General features: G+C 44.6%; 3 protein-coding genes and 1 long non-coding RNA gene across 10 annotated transcripts in view; 2 read left to right on the forward strand and 2 right to left on the reverse strand.

The window, feature by feature from the left end:
* Positions 1-8,939: 8,939 nt before the first annotated feature.
* Positions 8,940-10,983, forward strand: LOC311028893. Of its 7 annotated transcripts, XR_014598807.1 has the most exons (5): positions 8,972-9,009; positions 9,234-9,302; positions 9,435-10,293; positions 10,390-10,453; positions 10,489-10,983. It is a non-coding gene; the product is annotated as an uncharacterized lncRNA (long non-coding RNA). The 7 variants fall into 7 exon arrangements; XR_014598804.1 differs by having other exon boundaries at positions 9,435-10,453; XR_014598805.1 differs by having other exon boundaries at positions 9,435-10,357; positions 10,430-10,983.
* Positions 10,984-10,987: 4 nt separating this feature from the next.
* ppp1r3g (protein phosphatase 1 regulatory subunit 3G) lies at positions 10,988-12,409 on the reverse strand. Its single transcript, XM_084033693.1, has one exon. It carries the CDS (start codon positions 12,288-12,290, stop codon positions 11,469-11,471), a length of 822 nt encoding a protein of 273 aa, XP_083889819.1. The 5' UTR covers positions 12,291-12,409; the 3' UTR covers positions 10,988-11,468.
* Positions 12,410-13,657: 1,248 nt separating this feature from the next.
* Positions 13,658-16,938, reverse strand: cyb5a (cytochrome b5 type A (microsomal)). Its single transcript, XM_084033264.1, has 5 exons — positions 16,620-16,938; positions 14,888-15,016; positions 14,764-14,793; positions 14,570-14,604; positions 13,658-14,440 (listed from the first exon to the last, which is right to left on the reverse strand). The coding sequence occupies exons 1-5, from the start codon at positions 16,755-16,757 to the stop codon at positions 14,356-14,358; spliced, it is 417 nt and encodes a 138-aa protein (XP_083889390.1). The 5' UTR covers positions 16,758-16,938; the 3' UTR covers positions 13,658-14,355.
* Positions 16,939-18,717: 1,779 nt separating this feature from the next.
* cUnh18orf63 (chromosome Un C18orf63 homolog) overlaps positions 18,718-20,000 on the forward strand; it is a gene marked incomplete at its 3' end in the record, with an annotated part of 12,180 nt that continues 10,897 nt past the window's right edge. Inside the window, exons 1-3 of the mRNA XM_084033644.1 lie at positions 18,718-18,784; positions 19,196-19,386; positions 19,740-19,818. Coding sequence (XP_083889770.1) covers positions 19,259-19,386; positions 19,740-19,818 — 207 coding nt within the window. The 5' untranslated portion in view covers positions 18,718-18,784; positions 19,196-19,258. The remainder of the gene's footprint in view (positions 18,785-19,195; positions 19,387-19,739; positions 19,819-20,000) is intronic.

A 20,000-nucleotide genomic window follows, 5' to 3' on the forward strand; every position in this document is an offset into this window, starting at 1 on the left:
GGTTCCCTCTGCAGCTGCAGGGATTAAGATTCACCACCTTTATATAAATGAACCTGCAGTCGGACTGAACGGACGGAGGAGATCAGACCTGAAACTCCGGCTTCCTTTCTGACGCAGTTTCATCTCCGTCTGGGAAACCAGAGATTTTGGGGGAAAGCCTGAACCAGACAGGAGCTGGACTGAAAAGTAGGGCAACACCCTCCTCATCCTCGTCCTCCTCCTCTTCACTTCGCTCTTACCCTCCCTCCCTCCCCTCATTCCTCCCCCTCGCTCTTCCGACCTGTATACCCCTCCCCATCCACCACGGTTTGACTGCTTCTCCACCTGAGCTGTGTGGAGCTGCAGGAGCTCTGTAAATGACTCCACACTGCGGAACAAAGAGCTGCTCAAGTGGATGAAAGCAGACGGGGTTTTACTCCCATCCTCCTCCTCTTCCTCGCTCTGCCTCATAAAACAAATGTTCTGAGGCGGGAGGGAAGCTGAGAATCCGACTCTGCTATGAAACCATGAGCCGGAAAGGCGTCTTAACAACGAGCCCCGCTTGATATCTTCTGCTCACGTTGGCTTAACTCGGCTACATCCGTAAAATTGCACCATATGAATGATTTATAGGCTTTATAGTTTATGTATATTCATGCAGTTTAATAGAACCTACTTCTATCGAGGTGATAACGTTTGTTTTCCTGTTTGGTCAGGTTGGAGGCTGCAGCTGTCAGGGTGCAACGTTGTGAAGTCTATTATCTAGTAACCTAATCCAAGGATCCTTACATTAAAATGATGTAACTTGATTACTTGATTATCTCCGTACTAAATGAGAGTTAAGGTTTGTTTCCCAGCTTTTCCTTCCTTTTTGTTACGTGCGATTAAAGCAGTAACTCTGCTTTTTAACTAAACTAAAACACGTTTTGTTGAGTACATGCTATTCACTCAAACTTCAATTAAACTCGACACGAGCATCAACACTTTCAGTCCCAAATGGTTTCCAGTGGTAGTCAGAGTAGCAAAGAACCGTGTCTGGTGGTAGAAAACCAAAAACCAGGTGTTAAGTAAGAGTTTAACATCTCCGAGGTGAATTAAAGAATAAACCTTGAGGGCAGATTTCAGTTCACTTCATTTAAAAGGTGAATATTACCTGAAATTACTTCTGCAAATCCAATAATAAGAAGCGATATCTGGAGAGCATCAAAGGCAAATAAAATTGCATCATCTGCATAAAAGTGGATGTGGAAGTACTTATTGGGAATACTCTTCTTTGTATTGGATACCTTATGTGTAATATAAATAGTACTCTTCTTTGTATTGGATACCTTATGTGTAATATAAATAGTACTCTTCTTTGTATTGGATATGTTATGTGTAATATAAATAGTACTCTTCTTGGTATTGGATATGTTATGTGTAATATAAATAGCAAAGACAAAGATAGACCTCTACATCCCAGTGAGTATGACTATATGAACTATGGGTTATCCTCGTGTTCAGTCAGAGTTTATACTCCATACACTCTCTGTAAGGTGTATCCTTTGAAAAGACCAGAACTTTGGCAGGTTTACTGTGTTTATGCCTCTGGGGACTTTAGTTCAATATCCCGACAACTAATTCTCACTTTCCAATAATAGGTGTTACCTCCCGGAGCAGAGCGGCATCGCTGCTGTAATCTGAGAGTTTGAGAACAGATACCTTTTTATTGTTCAGGGCAGGAAGAGAAGAAGTTCATGTCTGTGTCCTCCACAGCAACAAATGAAAACATGAAAGTGAAATCCAAAGTCTTATCTCCTCTCATCTTTGCTCACTCGTCAATTTCAGACCCACAAACTCTCCGAGTATTGAAGTGAGTATTGATTTCTGGACTTTTGAAGCCCTCAAAGACTCGACATCTCTCTGGGCTTCCCTCAGAAGCCGATCTGCCCGATGCAGCTTCGAAAATAGCTTTTTGGGGATAAAACTGCCTCATGAATCATCTCTCCAGGTCATGGCCGGCCTCAAACTGCACTACGGAGTATTAATGCAGTCGTTTAATTTGGTTGTTTGAGCGTCGGAGGTCCTGCCGTTTCCACGTTCTGACTCATCAGTTGCACAGATATAAAATATGAAGGTTATGTTATGTGGTTCGTTTGTCAGCAGGATTGTGGGAAACATTCCCGAGACTTGGTAGAAGGATATAATTGTATCATACGATAAGTTTCACTTTCATTAACGCAGCAAGATAGAAAGAAAAGCCCTCCTGTTAAAGTAGCAGCGTAAATCTGTTCCAGCCTTCGGTTTATGAGAAAAGTAAATCCTGGATCTGTACTCCTGCTGGATCCAGAAGATCTCTTGGAGGTGCAGCCAGATTTAGTCCAGTTTCTTGTGACGTTGTTGTGGTTTTTGTTTTTCACTCTTTGGAAGAAGTCACGACTCTATCAAACCCTTTCTTTGGTCCTGAATCCGTTAATTTCAGTGGAACATGAAATTAATTTAAAATATTAACGTCACACCTGAGATATTAAGTTGACTCACCAAGCAGCGACTTCAACTTCAAATCTGCTGACGTGGGAAAAAAACAAATAACTCAAACATTATTGTTTCTAGCGAGAATCTTTTACGAGCTAAATCACCGGTTTTATGAGCCTCCATGTCCCATGAGTCTTAGCGGTCGGCCGTCCGGTAAGCACCGGCTGCTCCGTACTCGTTGAACTTCGCTACATTGTCTTGGTTATGGATACTAATAACGGATGTTTTGTTAATAAAGAAGAAGGGAAATTACAAATTTAAAATTGATGTCGATGCATTTGGACCTGCTAGTTCTCCACCCGACTCCAGCAAATGTTTGGAAGAAGTAACTATTATTACTGTTCCATGTGTTTACAGCTGGAACAATTACAATTATACATTACAATGAACTGAAACACATTTGAGTTGATTTTACCGAGATCATTTTTAAAATGTGATAGTGGAAATGGGAATTTCAAATTGACCGCGTGGTTCCAGGAAAATGTTTGCAGTCGTTTAGAATAATTCTAATGTGTTCGTTGGCCCGTTAATGTACGTTTCCATCAGATATAAGTTCTGGAACCGGATGTGTGGATTTGCCAGCGACAGTATTTTCTGGTACTTTCTGTTGTTTGTTAGTTTTCTGTTCTATTCTTAGAAGTCTGTCTCTGATGCAACGATGATACTCGATCCTCCGCACACACTCGGCATGATGCAAGTCATTGACTGAAGCAGGCAATGTGATGTGAGGAGGAGGAGGAGGAGGAGGAGGAGGAGGAGGAGGAGGAGCGATAAGGGAGTGAAGAAGGACCCAAATCATGTAGCATGAAAATAAGAACATAAAAAGAGGAGTGGTGAACAACTTCCTCCGGCAAACTTTATTTCATTGTGAAAATGAGAAATATTTTGTGGAAATGCTGAAGAAATCCTTTCCCAGAATGCACTGGGTCCAAAGCATCTGGGCTACGATGTGTAATGTGTCGCGTAGGTACGTTATAAACTATTAATGTCGCAGACACAACTTGTTTTATCTGATAATATATGGTGAATAAGTTTTGTGATGAAATCGTAACATAAACCTTTAAAGTGTTATTGATGAGAACCAAATAAGGGCATATGAGTCGTTGTATGAGGACGTGTACGTTATATTCAATCACGTTACAGCGTGAAAAGGGTACTTTATTTCATAAAAGTGGTTACATCTGAGAAGCAGCAGTGAAGCATGCTGGGAGTTTCCGGCTGAGTGAGTCAGGATCGCCGTCGTGATGTCACTGATGTTTTTGTGGGGAGGAGAGAAGAATCTCCTCCATTACTGTGGAGAGTTCTGTCATCTCACCGCCTCACTGAGGACTCCCCCTTTATGACTCACCCCCCCCCTCCACCCCTCTCAGATTGCCGGCCCATTGATTCTCCTCTCCGGCCGTATTGATGTGCGTTCAAGTGTTTTTCTCAGTTTCCTCTTTCTTCGAGGAGTTAAAGCAGGAAAGAGATGTGAGAAAGAGGAGGAAGATGAGGAGAAAGGAGGAGGAGGAGCTAAAGCAGGAAAGAGGAGAGGAAGAGGAGGAAGATGAGGAGAAAGAAGGAGGATGAGGAGTTAAAGCAGGAAAGAGGAGAGGATGAGGAAGAAGAGGAAGAGGAGAATGTAATGGAAGCGTGGCGGTGCCGGCAATTTAAACCCAGCTATTCTCCTCCTCTTCATCCTTTTCATCCTCCTCCTCCTCCTAGTCTCTTGGTGCGACGGGCTGAAACGGGAGATCACAGCGAGGAACTCCACACACACACACACCACACACACACACACACACACACACACATATATACACACACACACACACACACACACATATATACACACACACACACCCAGTTTCCTCTGGATCTCTAATTAGTGTTCTCAGAGTGGAAGAAAAACGGTTTAAAAATGTCAGATTTACAAAGAAACTCCTCGTTAGGGTCGTACGTGTGTTTCCTGTCAGAGTGGGCGGGGCCTGGCCGTCCCAGCTTAATCACATTCAATCGCTCTTTAACCGCGCCGTGATTGGTTGACGGCCGGCCCGGAGCCCCGGCGGCTAATTGGCTGGGAAGCGAGTTGGGCGAGGCTTTTTCTTTCTTTCGGAATCATTGTGGCCAATTAAGAAGACAGGAGACGCTGCTAACGAGCTCGTTAAGAACGCTGGGTGGGACTTCAGTAGAGGAGACTCGCAAGGTCACACACACACACACACACACACACACACACACACACACGCGTATACAGTAGCAGTAACTGAAAGAGGAGTGTGTAAACGAAGACGTCCCATTGGTCCTTTTTTAAGAAGTCTGGCGCTCACACACTCACAACGTGTGTGTGTGTGTGTGTGTGTGTGTGTGTGTGTGTGTGTGTGTGTGTGTGTGTGTGTGTGTGTGTGTGTGTGTGTGTGTGTGTGTGTGTGTGTGTGTGTGTGTGTGTGTGTGTGTGTGTGTGTGTGTGTCTGTCCGACTGAGGCAGAGATCAATATGTTGTATTGATCTCTAATCGTGATCTAATATGTTGCTTTCAGTGTGAGAGACAGAAACAAGGAAACGTTCCAGTCCATTTCCTGTCTCACTGCCTGTCTCACTGCCTGTCTGCTGTTCTTCAGCACCACCTTCATGAAACACAGTAAAACAACACATGAAGGGTGGAGGACGAGGAAACAGTGAGACGGGCAGAGTTGTGGTGCGTCGAATGCTCATGAATAATTGAGACAAAAGCCTCAATACTCCACCTACAATACCCCTTCACTACTCCACCTACACCACCTGATACTCCACCTACACAACCTCAATACTCCACCTAAACCACCTCAATACTCCACCTAAACCACCTGATACTCCACCTACACCACCCTCAATACACCACCTACACCACCCTCACTACTCTACCTACACCACTTCAATACACCACCTACACCACCCTCACTACTCCACCTACACCACCTCAATACTCCACCTACACTACCTGATACTCCACCTACACCACCTCAATACTCCACCTAAACCACCTGATACTCCACCTACACCACCCTCAATACTCCACCTACACCACCTGATACACCACCTACACCACCCTCACTACTCCACCTACACCACCTCAATACTCCACCTACACCACCCTCACTACTCCACCTACACCACCTCAATACTCCACCTACACCACCTGATACTCCACCTACACCACCTTAATACTCCACCTAAACCACCTGATACTCCACCTACACCACCCTCAATACACCACCTACACCACCCTCACTACTCCACCTACACCACCTCAATACTCCACCTACACCACCCTCACTACTCCACCTACACCACCTCAATACTCCACCTGATACTCCACCTACACCACCCTCAATACACCACCTACACCACCCTCACTACTCCACCTACACCACCTCAATACTCCACCTAAACCACCTGATACTCCACCTACACCACCCTCAATACACCACCTACACCACCCTCACTACTCCACCTAAACCACCTGATACTCCACCTACACCACCCTCAATACACCACCTACACCACCCTCACTACTCCACCTACACCACCCTCAATACTCCACTTACACCACCTGATACTTCACCTACACCACCCTGCTCTGCACCACTCATCCCACTGATGAAGTCGAGGAAAATAGAGCAGGAAAGAGATAAAATGACGGGGTTTGATGGTGAAGTGTGTCACACAACCACACACACACACACACACACACACACACACACACACAGCAGGTGAGAGAGGACAGATTACGGGAGGGTGGGGGCCAACGAGGGGGTCGAGGGGACCAATCAGAGCGGGCCGATGTAATTGGCTCGTTTAGCAGGATGTTTGAGATGTCGTCCTTCCAAACGCTGCCCTGCTGACCCGTCCTTCAACGGGACGCTGGATCAGATGCCCGCTAGGATCCCCTATGTGGACCCGGCTGACCCGCTAGAATCCACTATGTGGACTCGGCTGACCCGCTAGGATCCATCATGTGGACCCGGCTGACCCGCTAGGATCCATCATGTGGACCCGGCTGACCCGCTAGGATCCATCATGTGGACCCGGCTCATCATGTGGACCCGGCTGACCCGCTAGGATCCATCATGTGGATCAGCACATTAAAGTGTTCTGTGTGAAAACATGAACCATCGGAGCAAAGACTTCCTGGTCTCTGCTGGGTTTCCTCTCTCTCTCTCTCTCTCTCTCTCTCTCTCTCTCTCTCTCTCTCTCTCTCTCTCCACCATCAAACCAACACAGTATTTCTGGTGATGTTACTACAAACATGGCTGCCCCGCCTACAGCGTAGATCTTTTCTTTTAGAGTCTAGAAGAACATATGTTGTCCTTGTTGGGGGTTCAGGTGTTGGACGGGTCCAGGGTCCAGATCAGACCAGACCTGGTTCTAAATGGAGAAACACAAACTGGAACTGTTGAACAGCAAGAATCTACAGTATATACATGATATATGTAATATTATGGGATGGTTTTCAGATTCCCATTCATTAAACAAAGAATCCTGGAACTAAGACCTGGTCCTGGAGAGGGACTAGGGAGGGACTAGAGACGGGAGAGATAGGGACGAGCACAGAGAAGAAGAGAGAGAGAGGCCTCCCCTTTTGTTAGGAGACACAGCCGCAACAATTTACATGAGGGCCAAGCCTCCTGCCAGCTGATTGGTGGAGAGAGCCTCCCGCCTCACCGCCACCCCCCTCCCTCCTACACCACACTCCAGCCAATCAGGACGTCGCACACACAGGGGGAAGGGGGTCTCTGATAGTAGAGAGAGAGAGAGAGAGCAGAATAACTGAAGAAGAAGAAGCTCTGTTATCTGAGGAGTGGTGGCGCCGCCTGGTGGTGATACAGGGACATTACCACAGACACAAAACAGGACGAACTGATTTAGTTTTAGTTTAGTGAAGTTTCTTTTCTTTTTTTTAAGAAAATGAACCAAAACAAAAGCAGGAAACCATAAAATGAGAATAAATATTTAATTGTGTGTTCTCTGGCCGCCCGTCTCTAACTGAAGGAAAAAAAGAGGATCGATCGTGAACTGTGGCCTGAAACACACACACACACATTTTGGGGTAATATTGACACAACACAGTAAGTCAAGTTTCTCTGGACACTAAAACACATGTAATACAAACGTGAAGCAACGTGTAACACAAACAGGTGTAATATTTGTCACGGTTGTAAATAATTAAACTTTAGTTTTTTAAACTTGCACCAAGTGAACGACGAGAGAAAATACTATGATCTTGGAGAATATTCAAGTTCTTAAATCTTTGTTTTTTCCATGTGAATGTACGACTTTAATCCTGAAGATGGGGAGCTTTTTCTTTCTCTGAATGTTGTGCCCCCTCCCCCAGCTACACCTATAGAAATATAGATATGATATAATAAATATATCAATCTCAGAGGCGGAGTAGGGGGCGGGTCTACGTCCCCTGTAGGAGTATCTGATGGTGTCCGTGTCCGCAGGTCTCCATCGGGAAGCTGTACCAGTCCCAGAAGATCGTGGTGGAGGGTTAACGCTGTGGGGGCGGGGCCCGATGGACCAGCTGACAGGAAGTGACATCAGAGACTGATCATTGCCCCGATAACATCACGGACCAAGAGTGGTGAAAGGCATTGTGGGAGATGTAGGACGGAGTGATGTTTTTTTTGTTTGTTTTTTTTTACGTGGATGCACCGATCAGTTTCTGATCGTTGATCAATAACTTCAGATTCCTTCAGCTCAAACTGTTATTCTCATCACCAGACAGTATTCCATAAACGATCTTTTGTCCGTTGTTTTCTATAAATCGTAAACTTTGAGGCCTTTTTCACAACAATATTCACATCCTCTGAATGAAGATAAGTCTAAATAAATACATTTTTGTGAGCAAAAAAGGCCTTTCAATTATTAATTATGAGACATTGTTTGACCCAAAGAGTTATTTAAGGTCTCAGATAAATTTACTTAAGTAATTTCTTTAGAGGCCTTTTATCTGGTTATTCATAAAGCCCTCGATCATAATTTTCTATTATTATATTTTGTGAATTTTATTCTCTAACTGAGTCTAATGTGCACTGATCGGTGCATCCCTGATTTATTTTTATTTCCAGTGTTATTTTTCTATTGTATAACGCACAAGTCTGATAAATATATCTATAAATATAAATATATATAAAAGAACTGAAACACACCGATCTGGTTTTATTGATCTCGTTCTTCAGCATGTTGACGTTTTATTAATAACATGAAACAACTTCCTCTCTGATCAGTTTCCTCCTCAGGACCGCCTCACCTTTCTGGTCAGCTGACTAATCACGTGTTTATCATTCCAAATGTCCTAGCAGGGAAAAAAGGAGGAGGAGAACAAGGAGGAGGAGGTGATGGAGGGGGAGGAGGTGATGGAGGAGGTGGAGGTGGTAGAGGAAATAATGTAGTAGGTGATGGCGGTAGAGGAGGTGGAGGAGGAGGTAGGTAGAGGAGGTGATGGAGGTGGAGGAGGAGGTAGAGGAGGTGATGGAGGTTGTAGAGGAGGTGGTAGAGGAGGTGGTAGAATAGGTGGAGGTGGTAGAGGAGGTAATGGAGGTGGAGGAGGAGGTAGAGGAGGTGATGGAGGAGGTAGAGGAGGTGATGGAGGAGGTAGATGAGGTGATGGAGGTGGTAGAGGAGGTGGAGGTGGTAGAGGAGGTGGAGGTGGTAGAGGAAATAATGGAGTAGGTGATGGAGGTAAAATGGAGGTGATGGAGGAGGTGCTAGAGGAGGTGATGGAGGTAGAGGAGATGATGGAGGTAGAGGAGATGATGGAGGTAGAGGAGGTGATGGAGGAGGAGGTGGTAGAGGAGGTGATGGAGGAGGAGGTGGTAGAGGAGGTGATGGAGGAGGTGATGGAGGTGGAGGTGGTAGAGGAGATGATGGAGGAGGTGATGGAGGAGGAGGTGATGGAGGTAGAGGCGGTAATGGAGGAGGTGACTGACCCACACCGGAGCGGCGGCTGCTATAAATAGCGGCGTGTGCCGGTTGAAGGACGCCGGCCCAGTTACACACTGAAACACAAACACACACGTTGCTCAATCGGCGTTTGATCAGACAAACACGCACACGGAGGGAAAGTGTTGCACGTGGGCGTACGAGTCCGACCTTCACCGAGAAGAGGACTTCGCACTCGGACGCTCGCTCCTGAGGCATTCTGGGAGGATTGGTGTTTGATGTCTGATGCTGTGGCGTCTGCGAGGCAACGCCATGTTGGGTCATCTGTTTAAAGAAAGTCCCAACTACAACTCCCAGGATGCATTTCAGCCCAACACACTTCAGATTCCAGGACACAGAAAGATTCCAATCTGCAGCGTTGGGTTCAGGATGGAGTCTGGGTGATAGCGGTTACCATGGTGATTAAAAAAACTGGCAGAGTTGCTCTTCTGGCACGCTGGCACGTAGGATGCAGCAAAGCTTCATGGGTAATGTTGAGGTCACCGCTCTGACATTTACCTGGTTTTCCTTCCCTCGCTCTGTTGACAGACCAAACATGTTGTCAGGTTGGTCAACAAGACTATTTTCAGAGGGGCTGACTTCTGAACTTTGGATCGGACCGATGGATGTCGTCGGCTCGTATCCGCAGCAACGCAAACCTCAGTGCGTGATGACATCGCTCGCATGATTTACAGAACGTAAACTTCTATCTGATGAATCCGAACGTTTTAACTTAACCAGGTCACAACGACAGCAGAAGCCAATCGGAGGTCATGTGACCAGGACAAAAACAAAATGGTGTTTTGTGTTGGTTGTCATGGTGACAAGTAGGTAGTTAGGTATCTAGTAAGCCATGTAGCCAGTTAGCTTGGTATCTAGTTAGCTATGTATCTAGTTAGCCATGCAGCCAGTTAGCTTGGTATCTAGTTAGCTATGTAACTAGGTAGTTAGGTATCTAGTTAGCCATGTAGCCAGTTAGCTTGGTATCTAGTTAGCCATGTAGCCAGTTAGCTTGGTATCTAGTTAGCTATGTAACAGTTAGGTATCTAGTTAGCCATGTAGCCAGTTAGCTTGGTATCTAGTTAGCCATGTAGCCAGTTAGCTTGGTATCTAGTTAGCTATGTAACAGTTAGGTATCTAGTTAGCCATGTAGCCAGTTAGCTTGGTATCTAGTTAGCTATATAACTAGGTAATTAGGTATCTAGTTAGCCATGTAGCCAATTAGCTTGGTATCTAGTTAGCTGTGTAACTAGGTAGTTAGGGATCTAGTTAGCCATGTACCCAGTTAGCTTGGTATCTAGTTAGCTATGTAACTAGGTAGTTAGGTATCTAGTTAGCCATGTAGCTAGGTAGTTAACTAATAATTCCACCGTCAGATTAATGCAGTAAAAAGTTCACCAAAAACTCAAGATGCCTGATTAGTTTATTTGTTTATTGATTTGACACATTTAATATTTAACATCTAGAAGATTCTCTGAATGTTTCCAACTTGTTTTGCAGGGAATCAAACCTGCAACCTTTCAGACACAAAGACACAGTTCCACTCCTGGATCCAGCTGAGTCCAGATTTAAAGGACTTGGACTTAAAAGACTTGATGATCTGTGTGATGGATCATGTGACTGCCCCCCCCCCCCCCCCCCCCTAACGTCCAGAAGGTTGTTGACACTTTTCTTTCTAAAGAAAGAGTCCGGTGTCCTCAAAGAAAAAGTGTTAGTTTGAATAAAACACACTTCTGACTGAAAACAAGCTCTCGATCTCAAACAGACTCGTCATCTAACAGAATGTGTTTTTATCGGCAGGTGCCAAACATCTCAGCAGATGGGACAATTTATACATTTTACGCACGGATGGAAAGGCTTTACGCATATATGTAGAGCCTTTACGCGCACGTGTATCGGTTTCACCCGCAGAATTACAAGACTTACGCACAGGTGTCTGGTTTTACGCACAGGTGTCGTCTGGTTTTACGCACGGATTCCTATGTTAAACTCGAAGGTGTCCAGGGTTTTACGCTCCAGGCCGGCCGCGGTCAGGTGGCGTGGAACGCGGCGCTGACGTACGGCGCCGTGCCGGGCATGCAGCGGTACCGGAGGGTGTAGTTCCGCCCCTCGTTGTTGTCCCAGAACTCGCCCTCGTCGCCCCGCACGTACACGGCGAAGTGCACGGCCGAGCTCGGGTCCATGAAGGGCGGCGTGTACACGGTGAAGCCGAACCGCTCCCCCGCGGTGCCCGGCGGATCCGCGCCCACGGGCAGCGCCTGCGCGTCCACGTGCGAGAGCCAGTCGTTGAAGGTGTACCTCACGCCGACCTCTCTGTCGGCGCGGCCGCCGCAGACCCGGATGTGGCCCCGCACGTCAAACTGGGTGATGGTGACCTTCTCCAGGCAGACGCCGAGCCGCTGGAGACTCCGCTCCGGGTCCCGGGGCTCCGGGAAGCAGGCGACCAGCCGGTCCGTGTCCAGGCTGGACTTGAAGGTCTGGCACAGGTCGGTCAGCAGGTCCTGCTGCTGCGGCGGGAAGCTCTTGTGCCGAGACAGGACCTTGCTCGGGATCTGCGGCTCCTCCAGCGAGCTGAAGTGCTTGACGCTGGCCAGGTTCAGGCCCATGGAGTCGGCGAACTTCACCCGCTTCCGGCCGTGGTCCTCGGAGACCCCGACCAGGAGCGCGGCCGGGTACGCGGGCAGAGACCTGGCCCTCCTCCGGTCTCTCATAAATCTCTCCAGCCGAGAAGCGTCCGCCTCGTCGTCCAGATCTCCGTCCTCGTCCTCCAGGTCCTCCAGGCCGTTCTTCATACTCGGCCCCGGGGAGGGCGACTCTCCCCCGACGTGGGTCTGGAGAGGTGAGCGGGACATGTGAGCCCGGCAGCCTGGCGGCCTGAGTGCTGTGGCGGGTCGGGAGTCCGCGGGGGTCCCGGTGCGGGACTGCTTCTATAGGAGCGACCCCCACCCCACCCCCCTCCAGGGGACAACGTGGTGACAACAGAGCGCGTGCAGTGTCCCCATACCTGCTGCTGTCACGGAGGCGCGCGCACCGTCACGTAGGAATCATCAAACACGTCACCACCGTAAACAACAAGACGATGTAGAACATAAATACAAACAACACGGATCAAAGGGCAAGGAGTACTCGGATACTTTACTCCGATAAAAGTACTACTACAACAATGTACAAATACTTCAATACTACGAGTAATGGTCAAACACCTGAAAGTACAAAAGTATTCTCATGTAAATGCACTAAAAGTACACAAGTATTCTCATGTTAATGCAGTAAAAGTACACAAGTATTCTCGTGTTAGTGCAGTAAAAGTACACAAGTATTCTCATGTAAATGCACTAAAAGTACACAAGTATTCTCATGTTAGTGCAGTAAAAGTACACAAGTATTCTCGTGTTAGTGCAGTAAAAGTACACAAGTATTCTCGTGTTAATGCAGTAAAAGTACGCAGTAAAGTATTCTTGTGTTTCAGGATTTCTAAATTACTAAAAGTATAGAAACACGTTAAAATAATAATAAAAATAAATATATAAATGAATAAACATATAAATAAACAGAAACATAAATAAAAAACATATAAATAAATAGATATATTCCGGGTTGTGATGATTAGAAGACAACAGGTTAGAACCCTGTTATTATGTAACGGACGTCCGCGTGGCTGCAACAAGTACGTCAGACGGCCGTCACTAGACAAACAGGTGTCGTTGTCAGCTGACGTCATCGGCTGATGACGACACCTGCAGCGCCTTTCCTTATAAGGAGAGAAAACATGAACCGTCTCATCGCCACACCGCCGTCCTTTATCAAACACTTCGAGTTTTACTATCCAGTACTACAGTGTGGTACTAGTACTTCTACTGTGACAGTACTTTGACTCCAAGACGCTAAATCATGAATCTTAAACCACAGATCTGTTTGTGAGTCAGCAGCTGTTAAAAAGTCTTTATGAATTATGATGATAAAACTGCAGCAGCTCAGCAGTTAAAGCAGTTTGGATGTTGGTCATTTCGACGTTTCACCACTAGATGGCAGCATCTCACCGTCCCTCTATTAGTTCATCAAACACTCCTTCCTGTTTGTAGTCATTTCGTGAGTTTATTAATGACCATAAATCTGATAATATAATATAATAATCTATAATCCACCTGCATCGCTGAACTCAGTTACCAGAAAGTTACTGATGCGTTATCTTGATATAAAGGAGGCAATAAATATATAAAGAAATATTTATTTATTACTTTTATTTCATGTCACATTTATTTATTTCATATTAGACTTTTATTTATTAATAATGCCATTTATTTATTTCATATTGTTACATGTACATATCTCATCCACATAATCGGATGAGCAGGAGTCTCTTCAGTGGAATTGTGGTCAGAGGTCAAAGGTCAGAGGAGGTCAGGACGGACTGACCAACACGCTCTGTTTAAATCAGCTGATTCAATGAAACCAATCGGAGCTCCAAACTCAATCTGAAAAGCTGGAATTAAGAAAAGCGTCCGTAGATTCAGAAGTTCATGTTTTCTTCGAGGCGTGATCAGAACAGTCACATGACTGCAGTGTGATGACATCACGGCGTTTGCATATATTTATAAACTCATTTTACATTCAGTTGTGAATAATATAAAAAAGATACAACAAATCATACGTCCACTGCATTTCTACAAGATTTCACGAACATTCATATTTAAAAACAATACCAAACACACGTTGACAACTTCATTAGCTTAATACCACGTGATTGGTTGGTTCAAAGGCTTGAAATGCATCTTGGGTAATGCAGTACTGTGAGGCGGCGCAGAAAGAGATGTTTTTTGAGCCGCTGGTCGTTGGCCTGCAGCACACAGCCGCTCTACGGTGCCATTGGCTGATGCAGCTGTCTTCTGATGACATCACAGCTCCATTCTGATGATGTCACTCGCTATCTGAGGTGACGATGCGGTACATCAGCGTGACGATGACCGCCACCAGGACGGGGATCAGCCAGTTAGTCCACCAGCTGGAGGAGAGACAGACAGCTAGTTAGTAAACTAACTTAGAGTGCGTGTGTGTGTGTGTGTACGTGTGTGTGTACGTGTGTGTGTGTGTGTACGTGTGTGTGTGTGTGTGTGTGTACGTGTGTGTGTACCTGGGATCGTCCTTTAAAGTGGCCACTGTTGTTTCCTGTTAAGACAAACATCACGGTCACGTTTCACGAAGCAAAGGAACTATTTTATGTCTGAATCAGTGTTGCTCTAAGCTCCGCCCTCTTTGTAACCCAAAGCTGACATGACCCCGATGACATCACTATGACCTCATCAGGAGAACGAACGCTTGACTCACCTCAGTTGTGGTGAACTTGTCCCTGTCGTCCTGCAGAAAGACAGACAGTTAGTTATGTTACATGATGTCCTCAGCTGCAGGACAACACAGACAGACAGACAGACGGAGAGACAGACAGACTGACCGGGTGCACCTCTCCGATCATCATGGAGTGAGACATCTCTCTGGCGTCCGTAGAATGTCCGACGTCCTCGAAGCTCTCGGTGGCGTCGCCTCCCGCCTGCTCCCTCAGCACCTCCTCCCCCCCGGGGTGCTGACATCACAGACATGACAATATCTCTACTTTATTATATACTTTATTATATACTTTATTATATACTTTAGATGTCGTCCGTCAGCTCAGGGAATAATAACAATAGTTACATAATAATAATAATAAAAGTTAAAATAATAATAGTAAAACAATAATACAGTCAAAATCATAATAGTAAAATTATAATAATAAAGGTTAAAATAATAATAACAGTACTAGAAGTAGTACTAGCAGTACCTTCACTCTGGGAGAATAAATGTGTTGTATCAGAACTCAAACTGCTCATTAATAGTTTTTAATAATAAACTCTAAATACAGATGTTAACAGTTACACTTCATAATAAATGTATAACAGTTTGAATCAGTGGTATAAAGTAACTAAGTACATTTACTCAACTACCTCCCCTCTTCAATTTAAGGTACTTTACCTGCGTATTTCCATTTTATGCTACTTTCTACTCTACTACGTCTCAGAGGGAAATACTTGACTTTTTTTAACTACCTTTATCTGATAATTATAGTTACTTCAAAACAAAAGATAGAAATATGACGTCGTGAAGTACTGTCTACTCATCGCTGTAGTAGTATGCAGAGTACTGGCTGCATGTTGATGAAGTACAACATTAAAATCCTCTGAACTTCAGAGCTCAAACCGCCACACAACCCGGATTCAACGCCGTAACCATGGAAACACGCAGACGACTGTCCTCAAGTGAACCATCATCACGATTATTATTCATTCAGAGTCTCAATGTTAAAAAAACATGACTCAGCACAGCACCAAACCTGCAGCAAAAAAAAAAAAAAAAAAACGCTGAGTCATGGTGACGAGTGTAGACTTGCTCTTCTGGTCAAAGGTCAAAATGGTTAACTGAAGTAATTAGATAAAACTTTTAAGCTTTAACGTCCGAGTTTACCACAAGTTTACTCATGCAAACTCTCAATTCATCAAACGACATAAATGAATAATTAAAACGTGCTTTAATTATTACCTTTCTCCTGCAAAGAATCTGAGAGGCTGAACCATATTTTATTTAAAAAAAACCTGACAAATTCTTATTAAATTATCAAACAATAATTATATTAATATAATTTTAATCTTTGCCGTTCTACAACATAGTATCCACCTGTACACACATACAAATATCACATTTTTAATTAGCATTTCATAAATCAGTTGCCAGATTAATTAATAATTGATAACACTCTTTAAATCACCCACCACTATGTTTGTTGTAAAACACATAAAAGTCTGCACAGGACACAATGTTGTCTTTATGGTTTGTTTGTCATCAGATCAGGACCGATATAATAACTAATATTATTATATCTACTAATACAAAGTCACCTCTGGGCTTCCATACTCAAAAGCAAGGCAGGTTAGCAACAAAATAAAAGCATCACGTGATTTTAGTTTAACCTTAAATATGAACATTATCAATAATTCTAACCTGCCAAAAATGTTTTTGATCACATTATTGATTGATGGTTGGATATTGACCCGTGGTTTCGGTCTCCCTGTGATCCTGAACGCAACACAAGTTTCTAACCTACCAGACTTCAGCCAAAAGAAGCCACATTTTGGTGTTTGAACCCCCCTCACCTCTTCTAGAAACTTGGTGACGTCGTAGACATTGTTGTTGATGATGATCCACGTCGACTTGAACGTGTTCTGCTCTTCGATCTCTGACAGTCGGTAATATTTGACTCCATCGGGGCTTTTTTCCTCCGTTTCGCCCATTTGTGTCCCTGAAGAGTCCGGAAGTTTGGGAGCAATAGAGCCGCGGAGAAGACGGACGGGAGCCGTGAAGGATCCTGGTCTGGTTCTAGAATCCCGCCGAGCCTCTCGGGACCGTGACTCCGCAAACACACGCCGACATCTGCCCCACTTCACTATCAACAACTACCCCTAACTTCCAGAGGTGCTGCGTTCACGGCCGTCAGGTTCACCGCAATTCAATGCGTGTAGTCCGGCTTCCGTTTTCAAAATAAAGGTCTTCTGTGCGTGGTAAAGCGTTCAGGGTCATTCTGACAATGTTAACAGTTGTACGGAAGAGGATCAGGGCCACATCCGATTCATTTTTTTACATCAATTCAAAGTTTTTTTTAAAAGTCGGAATGTTGACTTTCAAATACTTTGAATTTAGAACAAAAAAGAAAAAAAAACAGACCGGGGGTACCGGTACTGAGCCGGCAGTCCGGCGGAGGTTGTGGTGCATACATGAGTCAACCTGAAGTACTTTATTATTTAACACATAAAGTATACATAGATTTTTTAATATATATAAATTGTGTAATTCTGTGATCTCTATTAACACCGCTCCCCGTTGTTTGACGTATTTTATTTTGAAAGGTTGATTTCCGGTCAGGTTGTATTCATTTCTGGCTGCTTCGAGTAGCCTCGAAGTTCCTGGAACTACGATTGGAACCGCCCCCGCCGTCTTTCGAGCGCTGCAATTGGTCGACTTCTTCCTCCCCATCGACCGTGACTTCTAATTGGTCCTCACGCTCAGACAGTCATCCGTGACGCTGTGGGCGACGACGAGGCTAAAGTTCGCTCGAGTTCAGCGACTTTCAAGGAAACCCGCTTCTCACGCAAAGGGAGGGGCGGGAGCGTTTATCTCACGTAAGGATAGTTTAATTCCCCGCGTTAGCGGGAGGAAGACTGTAAACCTGTTGAATCACGAGAAAAGTGCTCAGGAAAAAAAGGAAAGTTTATTTTGTTGTTCCACTTTGCTCCGGCGGGAAAATCCAACAATTTATCGGCAAAGATTGTCTGTTGACACGTCGTGTCACTCCGCAGTAGAAACAACAAATACATGGCCCCCAACTTAAACATGAACTCCATCCTGCGTCGTCTTCTTTATCAAAGGTGTTAATCACAGCAAAGCCAATGTAGATGTTCTCATGTTGAATTAATTAACCTGCACGATTACAATGTGTAAATTAAGTAATAGAACATGTAAATCTTAGAGATGACAGAAGGGTTCGTGTAAATCGAAGCAGAGTGAGACCTCCTCGTATGTCCGCTCCGATATATCTTTAGCTAGGTTCAACTATTGTTCACAAAATGTTTTTAATTAAATTGTCTCTTTAATGTGACAGTTGACACGAAATTAAGACGTCCGTCAGATTAAAGCTACCATTACGTTCTAGTGTAAGTATGAATACAACCTCGAAGACGTAAACATCTATTTAAAAAAAAGGAAAAATACGGATGAAATGCTAGCTAGGCTAAGTAGCAACCACTAGCTTCTCGTTAGCTCGTTTTAGCTGACAGCTAGTTTAACTGTTATTGGTATTATTGGTTATGTTTCTTGATTTTATCTGTACACTGTCAACACTTTGTGATGTCCATATTATAATTATATAGATATAATTTCCAAGAGGTCAAAGCTAAGGTTTGAGAGGTCAAAGCTAAGGTTTGAGAGCTCAAAGCTAAGCTAATAAGTAGACTGAATACTGAGGATTGGATTGATACAAATATGTAGTTTACCACAGCTGGAAGGTGCTGGAACAGCATGGAATGCACCTTGAAATGCTTGAAAAGTGCTTGATTTGACTTTGGAAAAGGTGTAGGACCCCTGTTAATTGATCATGACATTTAAAAGGACTTTAGTGTAATAGTTTCATGATCATTTAATCTGGTTTTGTTTGTCTGTTTATGTTTTTTGTCCCACTGACAGGTTCAGGTTATAATACTGAAATTGTTTTTCAGACTGGGTTCATTGAGTTTGCGGTTTCAGCACCAATCCTCATTATTAAGAGGTTAGTAACCAAAGAATATGATTCATACTTGATCAATGACTACAGTTTAAACTCTGTGGATGTTATAGGAAAACTAGCGACTCTGTTAAACCTTCAGGGATACTTTAGTGTTTCTTTTTTAGAAAGTCTGACAAATAAAATCCTCATATGTTTTAAACTACACTGAAACTAGTAGTCTGCTTCAGTTATTCTTGTGCTGATATTAATCATTTTAATTCAACATTCACTTCCGATGATATCATTAATTTTATGAGCGAGTTAACGCCATCATTTCAGAAACATACAACTATGTTTATTTCCACATGGTGTCATCTTTATTATTCACCATTTTATGTCTGAATACGTAGATTTTTTTTTCTTTGTATGAACTTTGCTGCCGTCTTGCACACGATGAGGATGGTTTTCATGCAGGGGATTGATCGTGAACCCGAGGACGTCCCCGTATTGATCGGCGTGGTTCCATCTGCGTTCAGGATGAGTGGCGGCGTCCGGCCGTCCGTCTTCTTCCTCGGCCTTCCCGACCTGAAGAAGCTGTGCTGCGTGGCTCTGAGTCTGCCGGAGGACGGCGAGGAGCCCCGGAGCAGACAGATCAAGACCTGCAGGCGAGCCTCACCTTTACCTTTCAACTGCTTCGATGGTCGCATCCTTACATGATGTCCGTTAACTTCTTTAACTTCACAATAAACATGCCGATTATCGACCCATTACATACAATTAGATTCAGCAACTGTTGTCTCGTCCTGCTCGCTGTGAAGGACAGAGGCAGGTTTTACTGCGTCGCCTGAATGCAGCATTCTGGTGGATGTGCCCTTGAGTGAACTGACTGTGTGTGTGTGTGTGTGTGTGTGTGTGTGTGTGTGTGTGTGTGTGTGTGTGTGTGTGTGCGCGTGTGTGCGTGTGCGTGTGCGTGTGCGTGTGCGTGTGCGTGTGTGTGTGTGTGTGTGTCTGTCCACAGAGAGCTGGTGCTTCTCTACTCTGATATACTGGCCTCTCCAGCTCTGGACTCCTTCACTGAGATCACGGTGGTCATGGCTGTAAGACACAACCACACACACACACGTACACTTTTGAGGACGTGCATCAATATAATACATGAATCATTAATGCAAATAAAGACGAGAGCAAAGATCAATAGTTTCATATGTAAACAAGGGTTCACGGTTCAGTTGGACTTCTGCCCCCCAGATGTGAAAGATTTCACATCCCATTAGTGCCT

The sequence above is a fragment of the Eutrigla gurnardus genome (genome assembly GCF_963514095.1).
Source record: "Eutrigla gurnardus genome assembly, chromosome: 18".
Lineage (NCBI taxonomy): Eukaryota > Metazoa > Chordata > Actinopteri > Perciformes > Triglidae > Eutrigla > Eutrigla gurnardus.

Coding starts and splice junctions, on each gene's coding strand:
- ppp1r3g (XM_084033693.1), bottom strand. CDS start 12,290: ATGTCCCGCTCACCTCTCCAGACCCACGTCGGGGGAGAGTCGCCCTCC.
- cyb5a (XM_084033264.1), bottom strand. CDS start 16,757: ATGGGCGAAACGGAGGAAAAAAGCCCCGATGGAGTCAAATATTACCGA. Junction 15,017..16,619: donor TCACCAAGTTTCTAGAAGAG/GTGAGGGGGGTT, acceptor CTGTGATGTCAG/CACCCCGGGGGGGAGGAGGT. Junction 14,441..14,569: donor ACTTTAAAGGACGATCCCAG/GTACACACACAC, acceptor TCTCTCCTCCAG/CTGGTGGACTAACTGGCTGA.